The 22,378-nt window shown below is 32.3% G+C and overlaps 2 protein-coding genes across 5 annotated transcripts in view; both read left to right on the forward strand.

Annotated features, from left to right (window-relative positions):
• Nucleotides 1–3,658: 3,658 nt before the first annotated feature.
• On the forward strand, nucleotides 3,659–7,211 carry LOC132759064 (uncharacterized). The gene is made up of 6 exons (XM_060750786.1): nucleotides 3,659–3,822; nucleotides 4,529–4,672; nucleotides 5,245–5,367; nucleotides 5,698–5,817; nucleotides 6,020–6,155; nucleotides 6,372–7,211. Exons 1-6 carry the CDS (start codon nucleotides 3,757–3,759, stop codon nucleotides 6,593–6,595), a joined length of 813 nt encoding a protein of 270 aa, XP_060606769.1. The 5' UTR covers nucleotides 3,659–3,756; the 3' UTR covers nucleotides 6,596–7,211.
• A 14,263-nt stretch (nucleotides 7,212–21,474) lies between these two features.
• LOC132759065 (CAP-Gly domain-containing linker protein 1-like) overlaps nucleotides 21,475–22,378 on the forward strand; it is a 108,907-nt gene continuing 108,003 nt past the window's right edge. For all 4 annotated transcript variants that reach the window (XM_060750787.1, XM_060750789.1, XM_060750790.1 and 1 more), the window contains exon 1: nucleotides 21,475–21,568. The gene's annotated coding sequence lies outside the window, so the exon portion shown is untranslated. The remainder of the gene's footprint in view (nucleotides 21,569–22,378) is intronic.

Genomic DNA, 22,378 nt, shown 5'->3' on the forward strand with positions numbered 1-22,378 from the left:
CGAAAGAGCTGGCAGATATCTGAAATCAGCTTAAAAAGGCTACAAAGGCATAAAATCTACCAAAGAACACTGCAATTTAAGAAAAAGAGAAGACAAAGGCGATCCAAATTTGAGCACATGTACTACCTTACTAGAAGTAGGTTCTACAGGCCAGTACACTGAAGAATACAAAAAGGGGCAGCTTGGCGTGGCAGGGTCTTCAGCATTGTAGCGTTTCAGAAACGCTGCCTTGACGTTGAAAATCCAAGTGAAATAAAAGCAAGGATGAGCCCCGTCACATTCATGGAAGAATGTCTGATGATGACCTGATTTGCCGGTCGAAACGGGAAAGCTCAAATGTTACAAAACAAATTTAAATAAAAAAAACAAAACAACAACATGTAAGCAGCGAGAAATAGAACATAAAAATTTACAACAATCACATTATCCCCATGGTCCCTAACAGCAGGCCAATTATCTGAAAAATGTATAGATTCAACGTTCGTTTTTGTTTCGGTGTTGGTATTAGTATACAAACTCCTTCAAATGAAGAAGTCACCTGTAATAACACTATGATGATTAATGCCAGGGGCGGATACAGAACATGGTTTCCTGAGGGGGGGGGGGGCTCACATTTGGGTGGAAGAATTTGACAAAAATAATGCAACAGGCGAAAATTGAAGATTGAGCCAGCATCTTGTTCATATGACAAAAATAGTAATTGGTGTGTTTTATAGCTCATATTATGGGTGGCAATGTACTTTGCTTATATATGAGTATACTAATGTTTTTGTAAATATTTCGATGATATGAAATTAAGAAAAACATATGCAATTGGGGTGGCCCTGGGAGGGGTGTCCCCTCCCATAGACTGAGAAAATTTTGAAATATGAGGTTGGGAATGGTGTTATTTCCTTGACTTTCTAGTGCTGTTTATTGTACCTTTCTAGCAATGTACTTTGCTTAAATATGAGTGTACTAATGTTTTTGTAAATATCTAGATGATATGGCATTAAGAAAAACATATGCAATTGGGGTGGGCCTAGGAGGGGTGTCCCCTCCCATAGGCTGAGAAAATTTTGAAATATGGGGTTAAAAATGGTGTTATTTCCTTGACTTTCTAGTGCTGTTTATGGTACCTTTTGGATGGTTTTATTTTGTACAGGTTAGTGGTTAATTGCAGGATCTTCCAAAAAGAATTCCTCTCGTGCCTAGTAGTGAGCTTTTACAAAATAACAGCACACTTACCAATGCGTGCGCAACTGTTGATAAAAATTTAAGCACTCAATCAATTTACTCATCTGAATAATAGACGTTTTTCCAAAGTAAAGTGATATTGAAATACTGCCTTCCTAATGTACAAAAAATAATTTCAAACTCTAGTATTCAATAAGAATTTTTCCATGAATGAATCCATTTTAGATACTAAAGAGGTCAGTAAAATTTAAATTTTATTTAATAAATACAACTGCCATAAAAAGTTATTAAAAGCGAATGACCAATTATTTCATCTTGATAAAAATCCTTGTTAAAATGCGATCTTTATAAATCTCGCCATCATTTTCATTTACAAATACGTAAATATGTGCTATAAAAGAATCACAGTTAAAGGCATTGCATTCACACAGTACCTCTGCTCTAGCATATACAGAAGTTATTAGTTCCTTGCGAAAGTGAAGGCAACTTGTAATGGTAAACTGATTGATAGCTTACCCAGAAACAATGTGACTTACTGTCGTAATCCGGGGTGAAATGACCACCACCACCATATAAGACATTGAATAATATACGTTTTCTTCATGCATTTTACATTAAAAACCAATTTTGCACACTAGGCTGCACAACACTAAGTTATGACTCATTGTTGATCCGGGGATTTTATAATCTAATTTTAAAGGAGAATTAAGAATTTGACACCATTTTGTTGACAATAACAAGTATTTTGAAATAGTATTTTTTTGTATTTTGCAATGAAATTTCAAAAAAAAAATATGAATGGCCATATTCAACTAAATATTTTTCACTGATAGAAAATGGTACTTCATTAAAAAACTATTTTGACTACTGATTTAAGGAAAGCGACAGATTTTGTGCAAAATGAACTTTAAAAAAAAATCCAATAATGTTTCAAAAAATACTATTTACATTACGTTTAAGTTTTTCATTGATTTATAGCTTTATTCGAAATAGTTTTTCATTAATGCGTATGCATCCTTCGTCAGTAAGGAAAATCAAGCAGACAAGCAAAAATGCCAAAAGAAAGACATAGTTAAAAATATAGTAATGATAATCTACCTCGAAATGCGCATGGTCATCACGTTGCAAAACAATTCATACTATACCCTGGTATCATCATTGTAATGTGTAAAAAAGGATAATGATATTTCATTATATTTCAATCATTAAGTCACTAGAAAAGTCTCTGGATTGACATGACATGAAAGAAGTTTACAATAATTTAGCGCAGGGAGTGCCAGACAAAATATTTTGTTGACATTTAAGTAAATATTGCCAGTTTATTTTCATGCAATGCTTTGATTTAAAATATCAGCGGTTGTAAAAGTGTAAAAGGAATAATATTGTATTGTGTAACTAGTTTGTTGATATTGATTTTCCACGTGTGTAATTAGATAAAATGTGTATCGAGTGTGCAAAAGGCGTTGCATTCCTAGTGTTTATTTATAGTATAGATGGGTACATTTGCCGTTATTTTTTAATTATTTGCTAATATTTTTCAATTATTGATAGAATGTCAATCTCCTGTGCTCTAATGTATGTTAGCATGTCCGTCTCGTCCGAAAAAAACGCTGCTAATCTCTTTGCAATTAATCAATTTCTGAAGCATTATTAGTTATATTCGACACAAAAAAATAAGTATGGTTAAGTATGAAATATTACAAAGATTCATTTATATTGCATTATTCAACAATAAGACCTATCAATCTATTACGTATTTAATTATTAGCTCATTTTACTTTTAGACCTTAGACAAAGATTAGGTGTGTAAAGTGACGAAGGAAAATAACTCAAAATTGAGTATGAAAATGACACAGATAACTTAGGGAACTATGGTTATTAGACATTGCACTTTGTCTCAATCTGGATTAAGTGTCAAGTTGATGCCTCCAATACTTTAAGTCATGCCCGGGAGAAGCAAACCCCGACGACCGGACGGAGTGTTGGATATACGGACGAAACACTGGTTTCATTATATGCCCTTTTTAAAAGCCGTTACTCTTCAGGGGTTTAAAACGCACAATAAAATAATAAGTAATAGCTATAAGTTATTAAACTAATGGGAATGAATGAAGTTATATATTTTGAAATACGAATAATGTTTACGACGCATATTTTAATAACAAACATTTTAAATCAAAATACTTTTCGATATCAAGGTCACAATCTATTGCTTAATATTTGAAAATGTAAAGAAATCTATAAAAAAATATCCCGTTTATGCTGCTGTATCATATTCTTGTCTATATGGAGTGTTTTAAAAGTTTTGCCGAGTTATTTCATTGGGTAGTTTGCTATAAACATTTAAAAAAGGATGGTCGTAGATTATGTTTCATATTCATACGTGATCAAAACAAGTCTTCATCTTTTTGTAAGCAATAACAAACTTTTTCATTGGCTGTTACCTAAAACAGAAAATTCCCCGTGTCATACTTGACAGACTTTGGGCAGCTATTTAAGCATGCGATCCGCCAGATGTCTTCAGAAAGCTCAGCAAAATCATCACAGCACACTTAGATATAGCCTTCTGAACGTTTCCTGATGAAACCAGTTTTAGGAATGGAACCTGGAAAGACTGATATTGTCACAGTTCATGTGCCTGAAAAGGTATTTAAGTTACTTGTATCAATCTTAAAGTAAACAATTCAATATTTTGCTGTTGTCAAATATATGATTTATTTTTTATGACATTGCCAATACATCTTGTCACAAATAAAAATATCTTAAAATGTTTGATAGATAGTAATTATTTTGTTATTTATTGGATCGATCACTAAAATTAGCTAATTTCCATTGTAATCTGTCCAACCGATCGCTAATTAGAAACAGATACATGTTGTCTTGATTGTTTTGTTTTAGGAACACTTTATCTGTATATCGAAACATTTTGAAGATATTAATTAAATAAACACAAGCATTGGATTAGAATGGAAGAATATGCAAATCGTAGTAACGTATATTTGCATTGATAAAATTTCGTTAACGATAAATTAATTTTGGATAAAATGGAGAAATCAAAGAAAGCAACTCTGTAGTCCCTTACATGAATCAGTGCTCTGATTTTCTGTTTCCACAGAAATAGAGCATAAATAATGTATCTTGCTATGAAATAATCGTTTAACTTATATAGATAAATGAATAATAATTCAAAATAATTAATTCAAAATAGTTACTAGACTTTTAAAAATTTATAGAAATTGGTGTATGTCTGCTATCTTGCGTTTTCTTAACACATAACCTTTAAGGATGCGAATATATTTAATACATTGATAAATCTTTATATTTTAAATAATTTTATATGAAATGTTTCAAGGTTCACACGGAATCAGCTAAGGGATGTTCAAATAAAAGAATAATAGTTGGAGCGGTAACTGGTGTTGTTGCCGTGGCAGCTGTTGCAGCTATTGTTCTTCTGTCTGTTCATTTTGGATCGAAAATTACAACAGATTCATTCAAGGTAAACCATTTTTAGTCTTTTTAACTTTCATTGATAAGGTTAAATTGCATATAAGTTTATTTTGTTTCGTTTCGTTGTTTGTATATATAAAATATGTATACATTATATGTAATCATTAAAATAAATGCATTCATTTCTTATTGAAAAAATTGACTTCGATTTTATAGAAAATAAATTTCTAATAACCTCCCTTTATTTACATGAAATGTTAAATTCGGAAATATCTTTGTAAATGATGCTTTTTTGGAACTTACAATATTGATTAATCTTATATGAAACCATAAAAAAATGTGTTACATGATCTTTAAACGTACAATCCTTTGACAAAATATGTTGTTTTTTTATTTCAATTCGTTGAAATTAAGTATATGTTAGTTTATTACTTACTAAACAAAATATTGTTTTTATTCATACCACAATGTTACCAAAGTAATTTTCGTTATGTTATTTTGAAATGCCGATTCATGATATACTGGACAATGGTCCCTAAAGTGATATCTTCAGCACTGGACTGACTGATCAAATCCTTATGCTTCTGATCAAATCTTATACTTTAATTCTATATTAAACAGGTTGTACATCAGACATATAAATCTGACAAAGGGGAAGTATTTGAAGAGGAGACAAATGTAACCAAAACAGAGGTTGACGTGCGGATTCCTAATGTGGCGGAGGTCATCTATGATTACAAACATGTAAGTTGACCATGTAGATGAACTGCATATGAACAAGAATTTAAATCTAAAAAAGGTCCTCTACTTGAAACACGTTTTATAAAAAATCCTATATAATTATTTTAGGAGATATTTTACTGAGTAAGTATAAACCATCCTTTGCATACTTACTTACATCTCACTGAAGATTAAATGGTCAATAGAATATAATGGTAAACAGTTATCTGAACACATAAAAAATAGCCTATCATGTATTTAATTGTTATCATGTAAACAATATTTATGAACACACGACGTATTATACCGTCGTATACAGGCTGAGACAAAATGTTGTTTATGTAATTATTTCAGGGCATAGTTGTTACACGATTTGTTGATAGAGAGAGTAATACACAAAGTGAATGTATTGCACAGCATTTGAATGAAACCGAAGCTCCAAGTCGAGACACTAACGATTATTCAAGTGGAGAGGTAAATTATTATTAAATACATCCACATATTTATTGCATAGTTCGAACAAAAACATTTTGAAAATTATTCGGCATATTCTTGTATGGATAAAGAATGCATAAGCGAAACATCTGTATTCTTAATTAAGTTCCAAATCGTATTTAATACAGCGTAATGACTTATATGATTTTAAAAGATATTATGACCTTGTTTAATTTCACAGGTTGACATCAACCAAAATGAGGAAAACGAGGCTGAGAAGCAAGAGTGGGTAAGGACAGATACTGAGGTGCCGCAATATCTGATTTCTGAAAAGGTTGAAAGAATGTGCAGGGGAACAAAAATCTATTGGATGAAAAGTAATTATTATAAATTCACTTATATATATGTATCCCATTTTTAATTCGATCGAATTAATATATCATATAGATATTCTTCGAGTCATTTAATGTAAATTAATAGTAAAATCATCAGAAACTTTTAAGGCAACTACATTCATCAACATGATACCTACGTTTAAATTGTTTACTCATTTTAAATTGCCACTGACAGAACAATTGCTTTTTCCATTGTAGAGGTACAAAGACATAGTGGCGGTGTGGAGAAACGACAAGCATGTACTTCCATTTTCCGATATGCTGTCTGCTGGCGCTATTCACATCCGTGCGCCTATTTTTGTTACGTGAGAGAATACTGCAAGACCACAGGCGCTTACATTGGGTATTATTATGCGAATGGGTGCTTAGTAGGATGTGACCCAGGACCCTCCAATCCAATATGTCCATTAAGGAACAAATAAAATCATCAGCACTTTCGTTTCTAAAATGTGTCTTTTCATAAAGATTAAATTACAACTATGGTGATGTGCAATTTCAGAACAAATTTCTCACCCACATTGACTCCTTAACACTATTTAATATACTCTATGAAACAGAATTAAAATGGAGTTTATTTAAATATTTTAGGAATTGTATAATATATTCAAGTATGTTTCAATGATTATTATTATGTATTTCTTTCAAAGAAATTTTATATTTTCTGATAATACACACGTTTTCATTTGTAAAATCACAAACTTTCACTAATGTGCATTTTAACTGTTGCTTCAATTATTTTGTGTAAATGTAATCATATACATGTATTTTTTAAGTATATCAAATGTCTTTTTGCAGTATATTTTGTTTTACTTTGAAAAACTTAATGATCTTTGGCTTGACATACAATTGAATCACTCTTTGTATGGAAGTCTTAATAATGTTTTGCAAAGTAACATAGCAAAAAATCTATTGAATAATTGAATGCATATGGCTCAAAATATCTGATGCGATCAGTTTCTTATTGCTTTATTTCTTAAATTACATGTAATACTTTCTTTGTTCTTTTAACTTGACATGTTCAATAAAGATTATAGTTAACGATTGGTGTCAGTATTTCCTCCTTGGACCCTATTCTGTGTCTAAATGAGCTATTAACTCAAGATTTTTTGTTAAACTCATTTAAATTTTGTTTTCCACTTGTATACTTATTATTGTCGTTATTCCATGACGGCGTCAAATACAACTTATCAATTTTGGTCATTTTTAGCCGTTCACCGCCCCAAAACCAAATGATTACACAATGGACGATAAAAATAATTATTTAATTCAGTATTCCCTTAACATAAATCTCTTAAACAAAATATAAAAATTATTTAACGGTGGCAAAACGGTAAATAATTTAAAATATAAATACAAACTTACTGAACCATGCTTTCTTATATCAAACACTTTAAATAAAATATCAATTTTAATAATCAAAGTGAACTTTCCTATCTTACTTAGTCGCCCTCTTGAATGCGGTTTGGTGCGCGATTCTAGGGAACGTGGCTGATAAGCATTGTTCCTTAAAATATAAATTTTCGTAATTTTTGGCCAATCACAGTTATTGATACTCCTACATATATAGACGCGGGTTTAGTTTCGATTTTCCCGAAAAAGCAAAGGATCTGGAGACTATTTTGATGAATAGTATATATAAAATAATTTCACATATATCGACAAACGGACGGAGCAGATTCCAGTATATGCTCCTTATGTCTTGACTCTGCAGGGGTTTAAACATCAGTGATACTTAAAAGTAATTGATACGACTAGTATTGACAATATGGTATGATACAACAAAGTAATGAGTAATAAACATTTTGAAATACGCCTAATGTTTTTTATAAGACCACAATTTAATGTCACTATCTATTGCTTGATGTTTTAAAATGTATAGAAAGTTGTAAAGAATATCCCAAACTTTATAACCGTGCAAATTAATGTCAGGTTTTGACAAACACGCACTAACTGTTGGTCTAAAGGCCCCTGTCGTCCTTCAGTATAAATTTACAGCTATCTGCTGGTCAAAGTTAGCAAATATGAAAGTATCTGTAAGAATGCATTTAAACGTATTGCACTCTGGACAGACAATTAGATGTAAAAATATGGAAATAAAGTGATCTCTCAGAAGCCTTAATCACAACAAAATTAGATGAAAATTGCAGACTCGGTTTGATTGAGTTTGTTTATGAAGGATAATGAATAAGTGCAACATCCCTCATGCCCCCTAGCACCGGCTAGAGCGGTAATCAGTTCTCAACACTTAATAGTGCTGGCATCAATGATCCCGAAGGATCATAAAAATATAGCAACACTGAAGTGAATTACGGGCAACTTTTTACAGCTTCCAAACGGCACACGCAAAATCCTTTTATTAATATAAGAAAAATACTTATCTTTACACAAACCCATTGCTATAATGTCTGTACAAATTGTTTTTTCTTTGAATAATTTCATTTGGCTAACATAATGATACTATGCCGTGTAGACGCGAAGTTATCATGACATTTAACAAAACTGCTCAGCCTGAAAACAAAACTTGACAAGGTGATATTGTCATTTGCTTATCGCCAAGATTATTATGTGTGGCCCCGATTCATATTGCGTGAACGTCTGTACAACAATAATAGATAATCAACTAGAACGAAAAGCCATATGGGGTTCACGCGGATGTTTCTTCATATGACAAGGTTACATCTTAATTGCCATGAAGCATACTTTGATCAGTTAAGGGGAATATGCTGTAACCTTTTCATCACAAGCGAATTGCAAAGATTGCTCAAAATTCTTTGATCACTGCAACACTTGTGGAAAGCTCATACATTATTGACTTATTTTAATTTAGCTTCAGTCAACTTTAAAATAAAATAAGAAATTAATATTGAACGCCTAGTGATAACACAATTCCAAATTTAATGACATTAATGTAAAAAACACCCATACAGTATATTCGTAGCAGGAATGCCACAAGATACCGAATTTTAATCAATATATCAATCATGCATTTTGGTTGCAGACTTATTCTAATGATTTTTTTTTGTTAAATATAAAATAATCAAAAGATTCAAAGACGATCATATTTATTAGTTACAGTAATTTCTTTGGTAATTCTATGCAATTGTGTTTAACAGAAATGTTGATAAAGTGATTGTATGAACAATTTTATGATAAATAATAAAAATAAAACATTCTGTCCTAGAACAATTAAGTATCTGCTAATAAATATATGAGCCCGCCATGACAAAACCAACATAATGGGTTTGCGACCAGCATGGATCCAGACCAGCCTGCGCATCCGCGCAGTCTGATCAGGATCCATGCTGTTCGCTTACCAACTCTATTACAAGTAGAGCAACTGATAAGCGAACAGCATGGGTCCTGATCAGACTGCTCGGATGAGCAGGCTGGTCTTGATCCATGCTGGTCGCAAACGCACTATGTTGGTTTTGTCGTGACGCGGCTCATATGTAATATCGGATTATATATCTCACACATGCCAACAACATCCATGCATATTTTTAGTGAACTGTTGTTATGTTCGATACTTAATACTATTAACGTTAGTATACAGTTATTTCATATGTAATTTGGGAACAGTCAAACTGTTGGCCCGAGGTGGAGAGGGTAGTGTTTTGAACTGTTGCCCAAGGTCGTAGGCCGAGGGGAACAGTTCAAAACACCATCCCCGACACCGAGGGACAACTGTTTGACTGTTCCCAAATCTCATATGAAATAATTGTTTTATTACCTGATCAATTAGTGTTTTATAACAGTACTTGCAGAAGAAAAAAGGAACACGAAAATAGTTTAGCACATATGTTCATAATTAAACTTAATACTTAAACTATGTCACGTCACGTCTGGTTCGTGATCAAAATCGATGGACGCTTCAAGTGGGAATCCTCTATGACGTCAATGAGGTCAGAACACGCGAGGGAAACAGTCGAAACTATTGACCGGTCAACAGTTCGCGAACGTTGACGTTTTCAGAATTTCAGAAAACAGTAAAAAATACCAAATTACATTTAAATAAGGTATCAGGTAATAATATTTATTGTTCAATATTACAAATGTTCTATTATAGACCAATACACTTTACTGTAATGTCTATTTTAGCTTAATGACATACCCGGTACTTGTGCATCATATTACTTTTGTTGCTGATTGCCTAGGGATCATTCCTGTGAAGTTTGTTAAAAATCCGCCATGTGATTTAAGATAACGCACGACACACGGTGAATAACAGACATACAGAAAAACAATATCTTTTGAAATTTTGAAATGCCAAAAATATATTTGTGAATCATATCATGATCATCTAAACAGGAAGAAAACTGAAAGCAAATTAAAAAAAAATAACAAGTGACTATACCTCTTAAGTACGTAACTCATCTGATGTTCAGCTTTTAAGATAAATAAGATAAAATACAATTTATTTCATATACACCACCTTATTTTTTTTAGTGATTATTGCAACTTTAATTAAAGATTAAATGATGGTGGACTTAAATGGTTCCAATCTCGTTCAATCTCATCATCAAAACTGGAGACAAATTTACGAGCCAATCAAATTGAAGTGTCAAGTTTTCCGAATTATATTTTCACGTACTTTCCGCGTACTTTTTGCACTTATGCATTGGGACACTAAAATTGCGAAAGCTCTTAATTAAAAGTAATATACAAATTAACAAAACTAAAAAAAAACTTTTTTCTTTATTTTCAAAACATTTTCCATTTTAACATAATACAAAAAACTTTTTAATTTTACATTGAATTCATTGGTGCAACAGCGAATTTATCAGAAAAGGGCATATTTACGAGTCTCAATCTTAATATATTTTAGTAAAATATAACAGACAGAATGGGCAAGGTGATGTAAATTAATGTGCTATAAATGTGTTTGTCTAGCTGGATAAAATAGAATTAAAGAGACCGGAAGTCCTAAGAGTTTTAATAGATGTGAAGCACGTGAAACGGTGAAAAAACAAGACGTAGAAATGATATCGAATCGATTCGTCTCTTGGTTTTGGGTCAACTCGTCCCGTGGTCAACCCGTACCCTATTTTCTATTATATTTATTCTCATATTTGATAAATTATCAGAGCATATAAAGAAATTTAATAAAAGTGGAACACACAATCAACACAGGATGAGTTTTAAGGGTATATATAATGGTGATAATCGACGTTTCGACTCTCACGAGTCTTCATACTGGTTATCATATATTAGAGATTTTAGATAAAATTAGAGAAAATATAAGAGAGATCTTTAAAAAAAACTTGCGAGAGAATTTTTGAAATTGTCTCTTGGGTACATTGCTATATACCTATATCATATGCAATATGGTTAAGTTGAGGGTTATCTTTACGCAATGATAATTATATGTATTATCTGGCAACTTGGTTATTGTGAAGTTTTGTATTGTGCCTTAAAAGTGTTTAGAAACGTAAAAAGTTAGATAAAGATAACGCATGTCTTTAAATTGACATTCAACAATACACGTGATAATCGTGTCAAAAGTTATATTATAAAATGCATATTATCAAACTTCCGAACTTTTGTTTTCTATAGTGTATTGTCACATATATTGTCTATAAAAATAAAATCACGGACTGTAATAACAGTTATTGAAGTCCGTGATAAAATATAATATATATTAGGGACGAGTTGACTCGGACGAGTTGACCAAAAAGATGACGAGTTGACCACGGGACGAGTTGACATGATATACAACCTTTTCTAACCAATTACCAGGATAGTGGAGCGGAAAATGTTACTTTTATAGTGATTACAAGGTTTTTCCATATGTGGATGACCCATATTCGAACTTTAGCTAGAAATACTAAAAACAACCTTTCTATCGAATTTTTAGGATACATGTGTATTTGGGCTGAAAATGTTTCCTTTAGAGTGCTTATAATAAGTTATCTATCTAGAAATCAATTAATAATAATAATAATAATAATAATAATAATAATAATAATAATAAAGACTTTTTATTTAAAGAGGCAACATAGTTGGGCATGCCCAATCTTCCCTATGAGCCTCCATCAAATATACAATGTGCATAATATTTAAACATTTACAAACAAAAGGTATGATAAACAACAACAAAATTACAAATACAATGTAGTAAAGAAACATGTACAATTAAAATCTAGGGAAAAAACATTATATAAGAATATAAACATTGCAATTCAGATATACATTTATCATTTTATAATACAACTTGATGTGTTTTATTCCCACCAGAGAACCACCATTTCAGATAATTATATTTGAACGACTGTAAATTTGTGGAATTTCTGATATCTAAGGAGGGAAGAGAATTGCAAAGTTTTGACCCTGAATATGATAAAGATTTTCTGCAGAACTCAAGTCTAGGTTTTGGGATTTGAAGTTGTTTTTGTTGATATGATCTTAATTGTGTATTTTCTGTGTAAGTAAAAAGATTTTGCATATTATCAGGGAGAAGATTGTTAAGGGACTTAAAATAGCTTTTTTGTAATTTACTCTTTCATAAAATTTCATCCAGTTTAATTCAGAAAATAAATCATCAGTGGGTGCATCAAAATCTTTGTCCAATATTATTCGTGCTGCCCGTTTTTGAAATTTATACAGGTCATTTAAGAGTTCCTTACTGCAATTTTCCCAAATAGTGCAACAATAGTCTAAGTGGGGAAGAATGTATGCATTATAGAAAATTTTCCTTACATGAACATTTAGAAATTGTTTTATTCCCAAAAGAAGGTATAGTAATGAATTGCATTTATTCAGTATCATTTTGACATGTATTTTCCAGTTCAGTGTATGATCAACATGGACACCTAAAAATTTTCTGTTTTGAAAATTGTAAAGCTTTCATCTGATGCACAGGAGAGTAATAGTATTGTAGAAATTATTTGAAGGTGAAATAAACACAGCTTTAGTTTTATTAGCATTTGGAATCATTGAATTCCTGTTGCACCACCGTTGTATGGAATTAAGGTCAGACTGAAGTTTTGTACAAATTGAATTGATACTGTGTCCAAATGAGGTAATTGTAGTGTCATCAGCAAACATGTCTGCTGTAGAATGTGATAAATGCAAAGGTAAGTCGTTGATATAAATAATAAAAAGGAGAGGGCCTAAAAACTGAACCTTGAGGCTCACCACAGATTTTATATGCTGAGCTTCAGAATAACTTTCCAGACACACATAATTGTTGTGAGCGATCACTTAGGTATGACCTAAACCATGAAATTGAATTTTCATTTATGTTATAACAGTTGTAGTTTTTTCAATGAGGTTATGATTGATCAAATCAAATGCTTTTATTAGATCAAGAAATATAGTCCCCTATAAGTTTTTCTTCATTTATTGCTCTGATCCAGTTGTCAATAATTGAAGTGAGAGCAGTTTCGCATGAATAATTTGTGCGAAAGCCAGACTGATTTTGGCTGAAAAAGAGAGTTAGTTTTCAAAAAATAATTAATAATGATTGCTAACATGTCTTTCTAGAACTTTCGATAAGAACTGGTAGTATTGATATAGGCCTTGTAAATACCTTTTTTCATTTTTTGTTGCCTATTTATGTATAGGAGTAACTTTTTTGCTTGCTTAAAGGCGAAAGGAAATAAGCCACTTGATAGACTGAGATTGAATATATTTTCCAAAGGCTTGGATATATAATTTTTAGAACTTATTTTAAGAAATTTGGCATCCTATACCATCTAGACATGTTGACTTTCTGGTATCAAGATCTTGTAGTTCTTTGTTTATGAATTGACTTGGTAATTTCAGGTATCTTTTAAAGGGCATTTATCCTTTGGTGCATTTCAATATACTCATGCAATTTTATTTTATCTTCATGTGATAAAGTTGAGCAATAATCCAGGTGGGCAGATTTAAAGATATCAATGAAAATAGTCATTGATTACTTCGGCTGTTCTTAATGGGTCTTTTTATTTGGATTTCCTTCTTCATAAATTTGTTTGGTGATTCGTAGATTTTCCTGATAAATTGTTTGAGATTTTCCCACATTTCTTTTGCATTGTGTTTATTGTTATTTATAGTTTCTGGAATAGTAATTTTTTTGGGGATTTTGAAATATATTTTTTTAACTTATTTCTCAATATTTATATTCTTCATTTTTTATTTAAATTTCTAAGCTTTATTATCTTTGTTTAGAAGCATGAAGAATATCAGGATTGTACCAGTCTGGAAGATGCGTATGTTTTACACGTTCATTTTAAAAGGAGCATGTGCATTTAATACTTGATTGAATAAAGAGTTGAAATATAATCCAAAAGCATCATTTGGGTCATCATATATTTCTAACACTGACCAAGGCTGGCTGTTCAAGAGATTTAAAATATGTTTTTCATCAAATTGTTTTCATATTTCGGTATTGAATAATTTGATGTAAAGGGTCTTTGATAGCAGTTGTTGAGATTTTTGCGTGTGAAGCAGATTGGAAAATGATCACTGATTGATAAATCAGGTACATTGATTTCAGAGATATTGTTAGGGAAATTAGTAATATAGATGATCTATAATTGTATTTGATGTTTGAGTTACTCTGGTGGGTTTTTAACTAGCTGCCTCAAAATTGAAACTGTTAGTAATGTTATTCCAAGAAGTGTTATTAGTAGACATAGTTAATGGATCATAATTAAAGTTAAAATTTCCGGTCAATATGATTTCTTTGTTTTCAATATATAGTTTATCTAAAATTTGTTCTAAATATGAATTCCAGTTTGCAGCAGATGATGGTGGCCTAAAAATATAGCCAAAAATAAATGTTTTTGTTGATTGTTTTTTTTTTATTTCAAGCCAGATAGATTCAATGTCCTCATGTTGTAGATCATTCCGAGGAACACAGGAAAAGATTTCATTTACATATAAAATAAGTCCACCACCATTTGTTTTCCTGTCCTTGCGAAACATTTGGTAACCTTTAAGCGCAAATTCACTGTCTAAGAAGTAACTGTTTAAAAATGTCTCACATAGCCCAATAATATCCAAATAAGAATGAAGATGTAGCAAGATTTTTAATTCATATCATGTTTTGGATATGGATAGAATAAAGAAATGTTAAGAATGGGGGGAAAAACTTAATTCCTTGCTTTGATAGATAGTTAGTTTTCTTTAAGAGCTTTTAATGGTGTGGTTTGCTCTTTTAGAAACGTTATCTATTTATTTTTACATTATTTTTTGCAATGATTTTCAATATATTTACACGTATCTACATTAAAAAAATTGGGCATTTTTTTAAAATTTTCACTTTTCAGGAATGGATTGTTTTCAAAATTTGTCTGCGTTCCAAGTAGGAAGTCACCGTGACTGCTTTCCTATCTTTTGGGAAGTGGGGATAATGTACATCCATGGGGGTAAAAGCTCCCAAAGCCCAGGGATTGGAGTGAATGTGTGTAAAGCCCCCCCAAAGCCCGGTTTTCTCTTGGGTTGGTACTTCGGTGATAGTATTTGACGAAAATGGCCTGACGAAAAAAATTTCCTGGTGTTTCCTTGGGTTGATGTCAAGTACTTGTCTTATTGTGGCCTTGATTTGTTTAGCAAAAACTGCAGCTCCATGATTATTAAGATGAACTTCAACAGAGTAAAGTGACTGGTCTGTCTGCTGATATTTCATAAAGGAATTTGTGTGATCAATATTTCTTTCATTACAGAGTTTCCTCAAAGTTCATTTGTATTTCTTATCTTTTATAAGTATGACATATCTGTTTTCATTGGTAATATTGAGGAGACCACTATTTTAACTGTGGGTTTGTTTTGTTTCAAAAGTTCTGTCAATTCAAGGAACAGTTTGCTTTACGACCTCTGGTTGATCACCATGTAATATGTTGTTGATGCCTGCATGAATAACAAACACGTTTGTGCTTTGAACATGTGGCTTGTTGGCAAGTAAGGTAGACACCTTACTGTGGATGTCCTTAACATGGGCTCCTCCTTGAGACTATTTTGTATTGTAAACATTGTTTTTTGTCTGTATTGTACATTGTTTTATCCGGATCATTTTTTTTAATTTATTTTGTGACAGAATCGGGGCCTAAAATAGATACTGAATATTTTGATGGTGGTCAGTTTCAATGAGATTTCGGTTATCATCATTATCTACAGTACCCTTGAGCTGTTTGACGCCCTCATCTGGAATTGATTCTAGCTGCATGCTGTGTTTAAGTTTTTGTGCTTCTATTTCTGATCTGAGCAGTGAAATATCATGTAAAGTTGCTGCCTTTTTTTGCTTATCCATCAAGATATCAATATTTTGTTTGATGGAAGTTATATCATCCTTGATTTCTTTTGTGCACTCACACTGTGTTCTGTCCTCATCATTCAAACTCCTTGCTGTAAATTTACTAATGAGCTTTTGTTTTTCCTCTTTCATCAATCTTTTCATTTTCTTAAGATTATTTTTTCAATTTCTTCACTTTGTATTAAGCATTTTGCATTTGCATCTGCTTGCTTATCCTCCAGGGTGTTTGATTTTAACGATATTGACTGAATATGCTTAAACCAACCTTTATGACAATTTTCCAGCATATTTCGAATGTTAACACGGTTTTCCCATATTTTGACTGTGTGATGTTAATATTCGAACTTGAGGTCGAAACAAGCATCTGATCAATTTCTAAGATAATCAGGCGAAACTGTTACCTCAAGAATGCTTAAAAGGATTCCACACATTTTGACTGTGTGGCCTAGTTTTGAGCCAAGTGGATCCATATTCGAAACTGACCTAGAAATCATGTTAACAACCTTTCTGGCAATTTTCAGGATAGTTGCACCTGAACAATGGCAGAATGAATGCATGAATGAATGAATGAATGAATGAATGAATGAATGAATGAATGAATGAATAAATGAATGAATGAATGAAAGGGTTTCTAGGCGTGGGCCCATTTTGGAAAAGAAGAGCGGTGGTTTAAGCTTCAAATAATGTATCTAGTCCAACCGTGTAATCCCTGAATCCGGCCTTCACCAAATGAAAAAAAGTAATAAAATAAGATATAATGATAATAATAAAAATTTAAAAACTACAACATTAAATTTAGACATAAATTTCAAGCTGAACATACTAAAGTAGGCATACTTAATTAGTTTTTTTTAAACCGAAATAAAACACTGGTTTTTATCTTATTTTTACATAAATCAACAGTGAATCAAAGACAATGGAAATATAAATGAATATTTTAAAGGAAAAAGCTATATGGACACGGCCCAGTCATTTTTCGCCTTCTTTATTCTATAGTAAATCTGTCACATTTAAAGCTTAATTCTGGACTTCTATTAAAAACTGAGCCAGTTTTATTTCATAAACTTAAACATCAACACTAGACAAGTTCATCGAAAGCCCAAAAAATGTCCTTTTTGTAGCGCCAACCCTAGATTTCACAATATTTCTTGAATTTTGGTTAAGTCCAACTGTCAAATTATCACAGTTTTCAAAGTTCCCATATGCGTCGGCGTGTACGTTACTTTTCACGAATCTTTCCCCAAAGAAATGGGGGCGGTTTCCGTGGGCCCAAAGTGTTAGGAAGTTTGGGGGGAACCCTTCAAAATCACTTGCCCCTCACCGGGGCTGTGGGTTTCGAATTTCCCGACAGGGACTTTTTGATTCCCCTTCATGTGAGGAAACATCCACTATGCTTACGGGGGGAACGTCGGTGGGGTTCTACTCAGGGCCAGTCGTTGGGCCTTGAAATAATGCAACGGAAGGGCAACCCGAGGTCTTTCCTCCACCAGAAAGCTGGAACGTCGCGATAAACCAGTAACTGTGTCCGATGTGACTAAAACCCAAAACCAGTAATACCAAAGAATGAGAACCTGCAAAATACACACAAAAAACAATTTTGAAAAAAATAAATACAGAATTCATCATTGAAATGTCCATCAGAAATTACACTAAATGTACACTGATTACAATAAATACACTTAAAATGACTTTAAAATAGGGGCCACATCAAAATTTTTAAAGAACTATTTTTCTAGCTGGGTCTAATTCCGGACCGGGGTGAGACCTAAATAAATCCAAAGTTCAATCGAATCAAATATTGTGTCCTTTTTCTAGTAATTTAAGATATGCAAGTACATTTAATATTATACAAAAAATCGGAGTTCTCTAACATGAAAAATTAAATAAATCGACCATTTCCAGTTTTGGGACCATTTCACAGAATTTCCAGGCTCGGGCCAATAAATAAATGATAAAAAAGTGATGTTACGGAAAAAGTCATATTTTTGAAATAGCAAGGAATTTTTATGAAAACAAAGTTTTTTGTGACCGGTTTTATGTAATAAGTATTGAAATTATACAATAATTTTACACCAATAATTCTATAAAATGGTAAACAAATTATCCATTTCGGACATTTTAAAAAAAAACGTTGAAATTTTGGGCTAGAAATATTTAAAATTAAAAGGCATTAAATGTGTAATTGTATGATTTTTTTTAAAAAATAAAATCCTTAATTAAAACTTTTTTGAATTAATACTTTTTACATAAATATATAGGTAAAAAAAAGTTAAAATTTTCAAACATCTACAGACTTCACTGTTTGTTTAATTTTTTAATACCATGTTATCAAAAAAGGCCCCAGTATTTTCAAAAAAATTAGGCAAATTTTTGGGTTTTAATGTTAAAAAATTAAAGGGACACCTTTTAAATTAAAATATGGCTGTAAAAAAAAAAAATACCCGTTTTCCATTTTAAAAACAATGTTAAATTTTTTCCAAAAAGAAAGATTAAAAATAATTTTCTTATCAAACAGCCATCATTTCTTTTAAAAATATTTTTATTAAAAAAATAATTTGGGAAAAAAACGCCTAATAGAAAGGGGCACAAAAATTTTTTTCTTCTTTTAAAAGTGCTCCCCGATAAGGGGCTGTTTTTTTTTACCAACTGGTAATATTTTTTTGGGGTTTGAAATTTAGAGCCCAAAAATCCAGGTTTCCCTTGTAACAGGAAAACCATTTTTTTCGGGGTCACAAGCCCCTGGGTTTTTGCAAAATTTAAAAAATAAACTCGACAAACCCCCTTTAGAAATAGAGGGGAAAATTTAAATTTAAAAAAAACAAAATTTGCCAATTAAACCAAAATTTTTTTAAGAAACAAAAGTACTCAAAAATTATCAATTTTTAACACAAAATTACTATCTTGGGGCAAAAAACTTTGGAAATGGGGTCTTTTGGGTTTCAATTCCCCTTTTACAAACCTTTCAAAAATTTATTTTCAAGCCAAAAAAGGAACATTTAAAATAAGTGCCCTGGGAAATAAACCCGGGGGGCTTTAACATGCCCAAATTTCTTCGGCATCAGGGTTTCATCTAAATTTTAATTGAGAAAAGTTTAAAATTTGTTAAATTTTTTATTTAAAGGATCTATCCGCCCCTTTTCCAGAAGTTTTTATGCAAAATTTTAATGAATAAAATTTCAAGTCTTTAAAACCCCCAATAAAGCTCATGAAAAACATATGAAAAATTTTCCGGGGCAGCCTTTTTAAAAAGGGCATTTGGCTTTGAACCCCTTTACAAAAAGATGGGGAGGATAAAACCCACCTTTTAAAGCCTGGCTTCTACAACAAACTAAGGGAACGGGATGGAATTCCCCTCCCAAACTGACCCCATCACTAGGGGATCGCAAAAAAAGAAGGGGGCCCCAGCTTCAAATTTGGGGCCCCAAAATTTTTTTCAAAAGAGAGACATCTAGCAAAAACAAAAAAGCAAGCTAAAATGTACATTTTCAGGGGGAAAATAAAACTAGAACAAGGGGCCATTTTTTGAAAGCGCGATTTTAAAAAAAATGGTCTCAAAGGGAAAACTTAATGGGTACCCGTGCCAAATTCCCGTTTTGAAATTTCATTGGATTTTTATTTCTGGGAAACTGTAAAACCTTCTTTTCACGATTTCTTCGCTAGTTGCTCGGGAATGGGAAGTTTGGGGACTTGGGGTGGTATTAAAATCTTTCCCCATCCTTCCAAAACCCTTTTTTGGTTTTTTTTCATTTTATCCAAAAATTGGAAAAAAAAAAAATTGGGTTGGGAAACCTTTTGGGGGCTTATTCCCAAGGGTACGTCTGAGTGAATGTGCTGTCCAAAGCGTAACAAAGAATTTCTCCACACAGAAATGTGAAGGATTCAATAGAGCAGTGTTATCATTTATCAACCTTGCCTAAAGAAATAAATTTGGCAAGAAACTTTGCCGTCAGTCTTGCCTCAAAAACACTGCAGATAAATTATTCACTGCATGTCTCTGTTCAGAAAAAAGTCAGCAGCATAGCGGCTCATACTCTGTCACCAAGAGTTGGCAAATATCTGAAATCAGCTTCAAAAAGGCTACAAAGGCATAAAATCTACCAAAGAACACTGCAATTTAAGAAAAAGAGCAGACAAATGCGATCCAAATTGGAGCACATGTACTATCTTGCTAGAAGTAGGCTCTACAGGCCAGTACACTGAAAAAATACAAAAAGGGACAGCTTGACGAGGCAGGGCCTTTTAACCTTTTTTTCGTGGGCCCTTTACAAAATTTTTTTTAAACGTTTCTTCCCCGAAAAAGGGTGCTTTGGGCGGGCAAAAAATTTTAAGTAAAAAAAGAAAAGGAGACCCCTCACGTTTAGGGGAAAAATTTTTGAAAGGAAAGACCTATTTTTCCGGGTCGGAAAACGGGAAAGGGGTCAAAAAATTTTCGGGGAAAAATTTTTGATTAAAAAAAAATAAAAAAAAAACAAAAAACATTAGAAACGAAAAAATTTGAAAAAGAAAAAAATTTCAAGAATCCAAATTTTTCCCCATGTCCCTAAAAGGGGCCCCTTTAATCTTAAAAATTTTTTTAAAAAACTTCCCTTTAAAATTAAAAAAGTCCCCTGTTTAAAATTTTAAACCACTTATATGATGAAAAAATCAAAAAAGGGTTTTTCCAAAAAAATGCAAAATTTTTAAAAGACCCTAGCCCCCCTAAATTGGAAAAAACCTTTTTTTCTGAAAAATTTTTTTTTACTTTCAAAAGCCTCGTACCCAAAAATATGAATAAAGAAACATTTTAAAAATTGTTGCCATAAAATTAATGCTTTTGGGGGCTTGGCTGGAAAATCAAAAGTCGCTGAAATGAACCATTAGAGCAATATCCTGACTTGTTCGGGTCCTATGTCTACGGCTCTCTACGTCTCTTGGATCTCTGTAGCGAAACCGTCCAAAGCCTTGCTTATTCACACATCCTGTCCAACTTTGCATGACACTGTTATGAATGATGTAAGGGAAATAACACTCGCACGGAGTTCGGTACGGTAGATGGTCGGTTACGGGAATTAGATAGTATAACGTGATGTGACATTTTGGCGGGAGAAAACAAGATTTCGTAACTTCTGACAAGTCAGGTGTATTCACTCAACGTTCAAACAAAAAAAGACAACTTGCAGTAAGTTTTGTGTTGCTTTAACTTAAGTTTTACAGGGTTGAGTTTACAGGGTTAAATTCTGCTCAGATATATTTTAGAATGTTAAAGCAGCATGCCTCCAGTCCAGATTCATGCTAGATTCTAATTTTCATGAAAAATTTAAAAATGTATTTAAAAGTAAAATATTGTGAAGTGAATACATAAAGAAAGTACATCTACATCTACATGTTACTCCCGAACAATCAATTCTGACTATGATTGGGAGGCAAGTACTCTAAACACATTGCAAACAGCTCTTACAATCCACATTAATTACCAAAAATAGGTCAAAATAAGCAAAATTAGCCCTTACTGCTTTAGATATTATCTAGGCCTACATCTCTGGTAACCTAGCTGGGGCGGGGGACATACAATGGTCAGTCACAGTGGAAAATCAAAACGGACTGGTTAAAAATATCACCACAACAATCGCCGGTGGAAAATCACAGAGGTTTGCCATAATAAGTATTGCATATTAATGTGCATGAGTAACTACCAATTAAACATTTTAACAAATTTTAAAACAGGCGTACAAATATCCGCCATTCAGAAATAATAGGAGACAAATGTTGCGTGTGTTATTTTTTACAGATGCATGTAAATTTGTGTAAAAGATTGATAAATGGTCACCCGAGAGAGTGAAATGTTCCAGCAATATTTCACAGTGACAATATCCCGCAGCGCTAATTTCACCCCATCGGGTGATGAGTGGAAAGTCACAACTGTCGCAGTGACAATCCTCCAGTAAAAAAAATGGCGAGGATGAGCAGACTTATTTAATTGTTAAAACTG

The sequence above is a fragment of the Ruditapes philippinarum genome, unplaced genomic scaffold, assembly GCF_026571515.1.
Source record: "Ruditapes philippinarum isolate M1 unplaced genomic scaffold, ASM2657151v2 ctg2709_1_1_1_1, whole genome shotgun sequence".
NCBI classification, from domain to species: Eukaryota; Metazoa; Mollusca; class Bivalvia; order Venerida; family Veneridae; genus Ruditapes; species Ruditapes philippinarum.

Excerpts from the sequence above, each read along its gene's own strand:
- LOC132759064 (XM_060750786.1), top strand. The coding sequence starts at position 3,757 with ATGAAACCAGTTTTAGGAATGGAACCTGGAAAGACTGATATTGTCACA. Across the intron at positions 4,673-5,244 it reads TTACAACAGATTCATTCAAG|GTTGTACATCAGACATATAA; the intron begins GTAAACCATTTT and ends TATATTAAACAG. Across the intron at positions 5,818-6,019 it reads ACGATTATTCAAGTGGAGAG|GTTGACATCAACCAAAATGA; the intron begins GTAAATTATTAT and ends TTAATTTCACAG.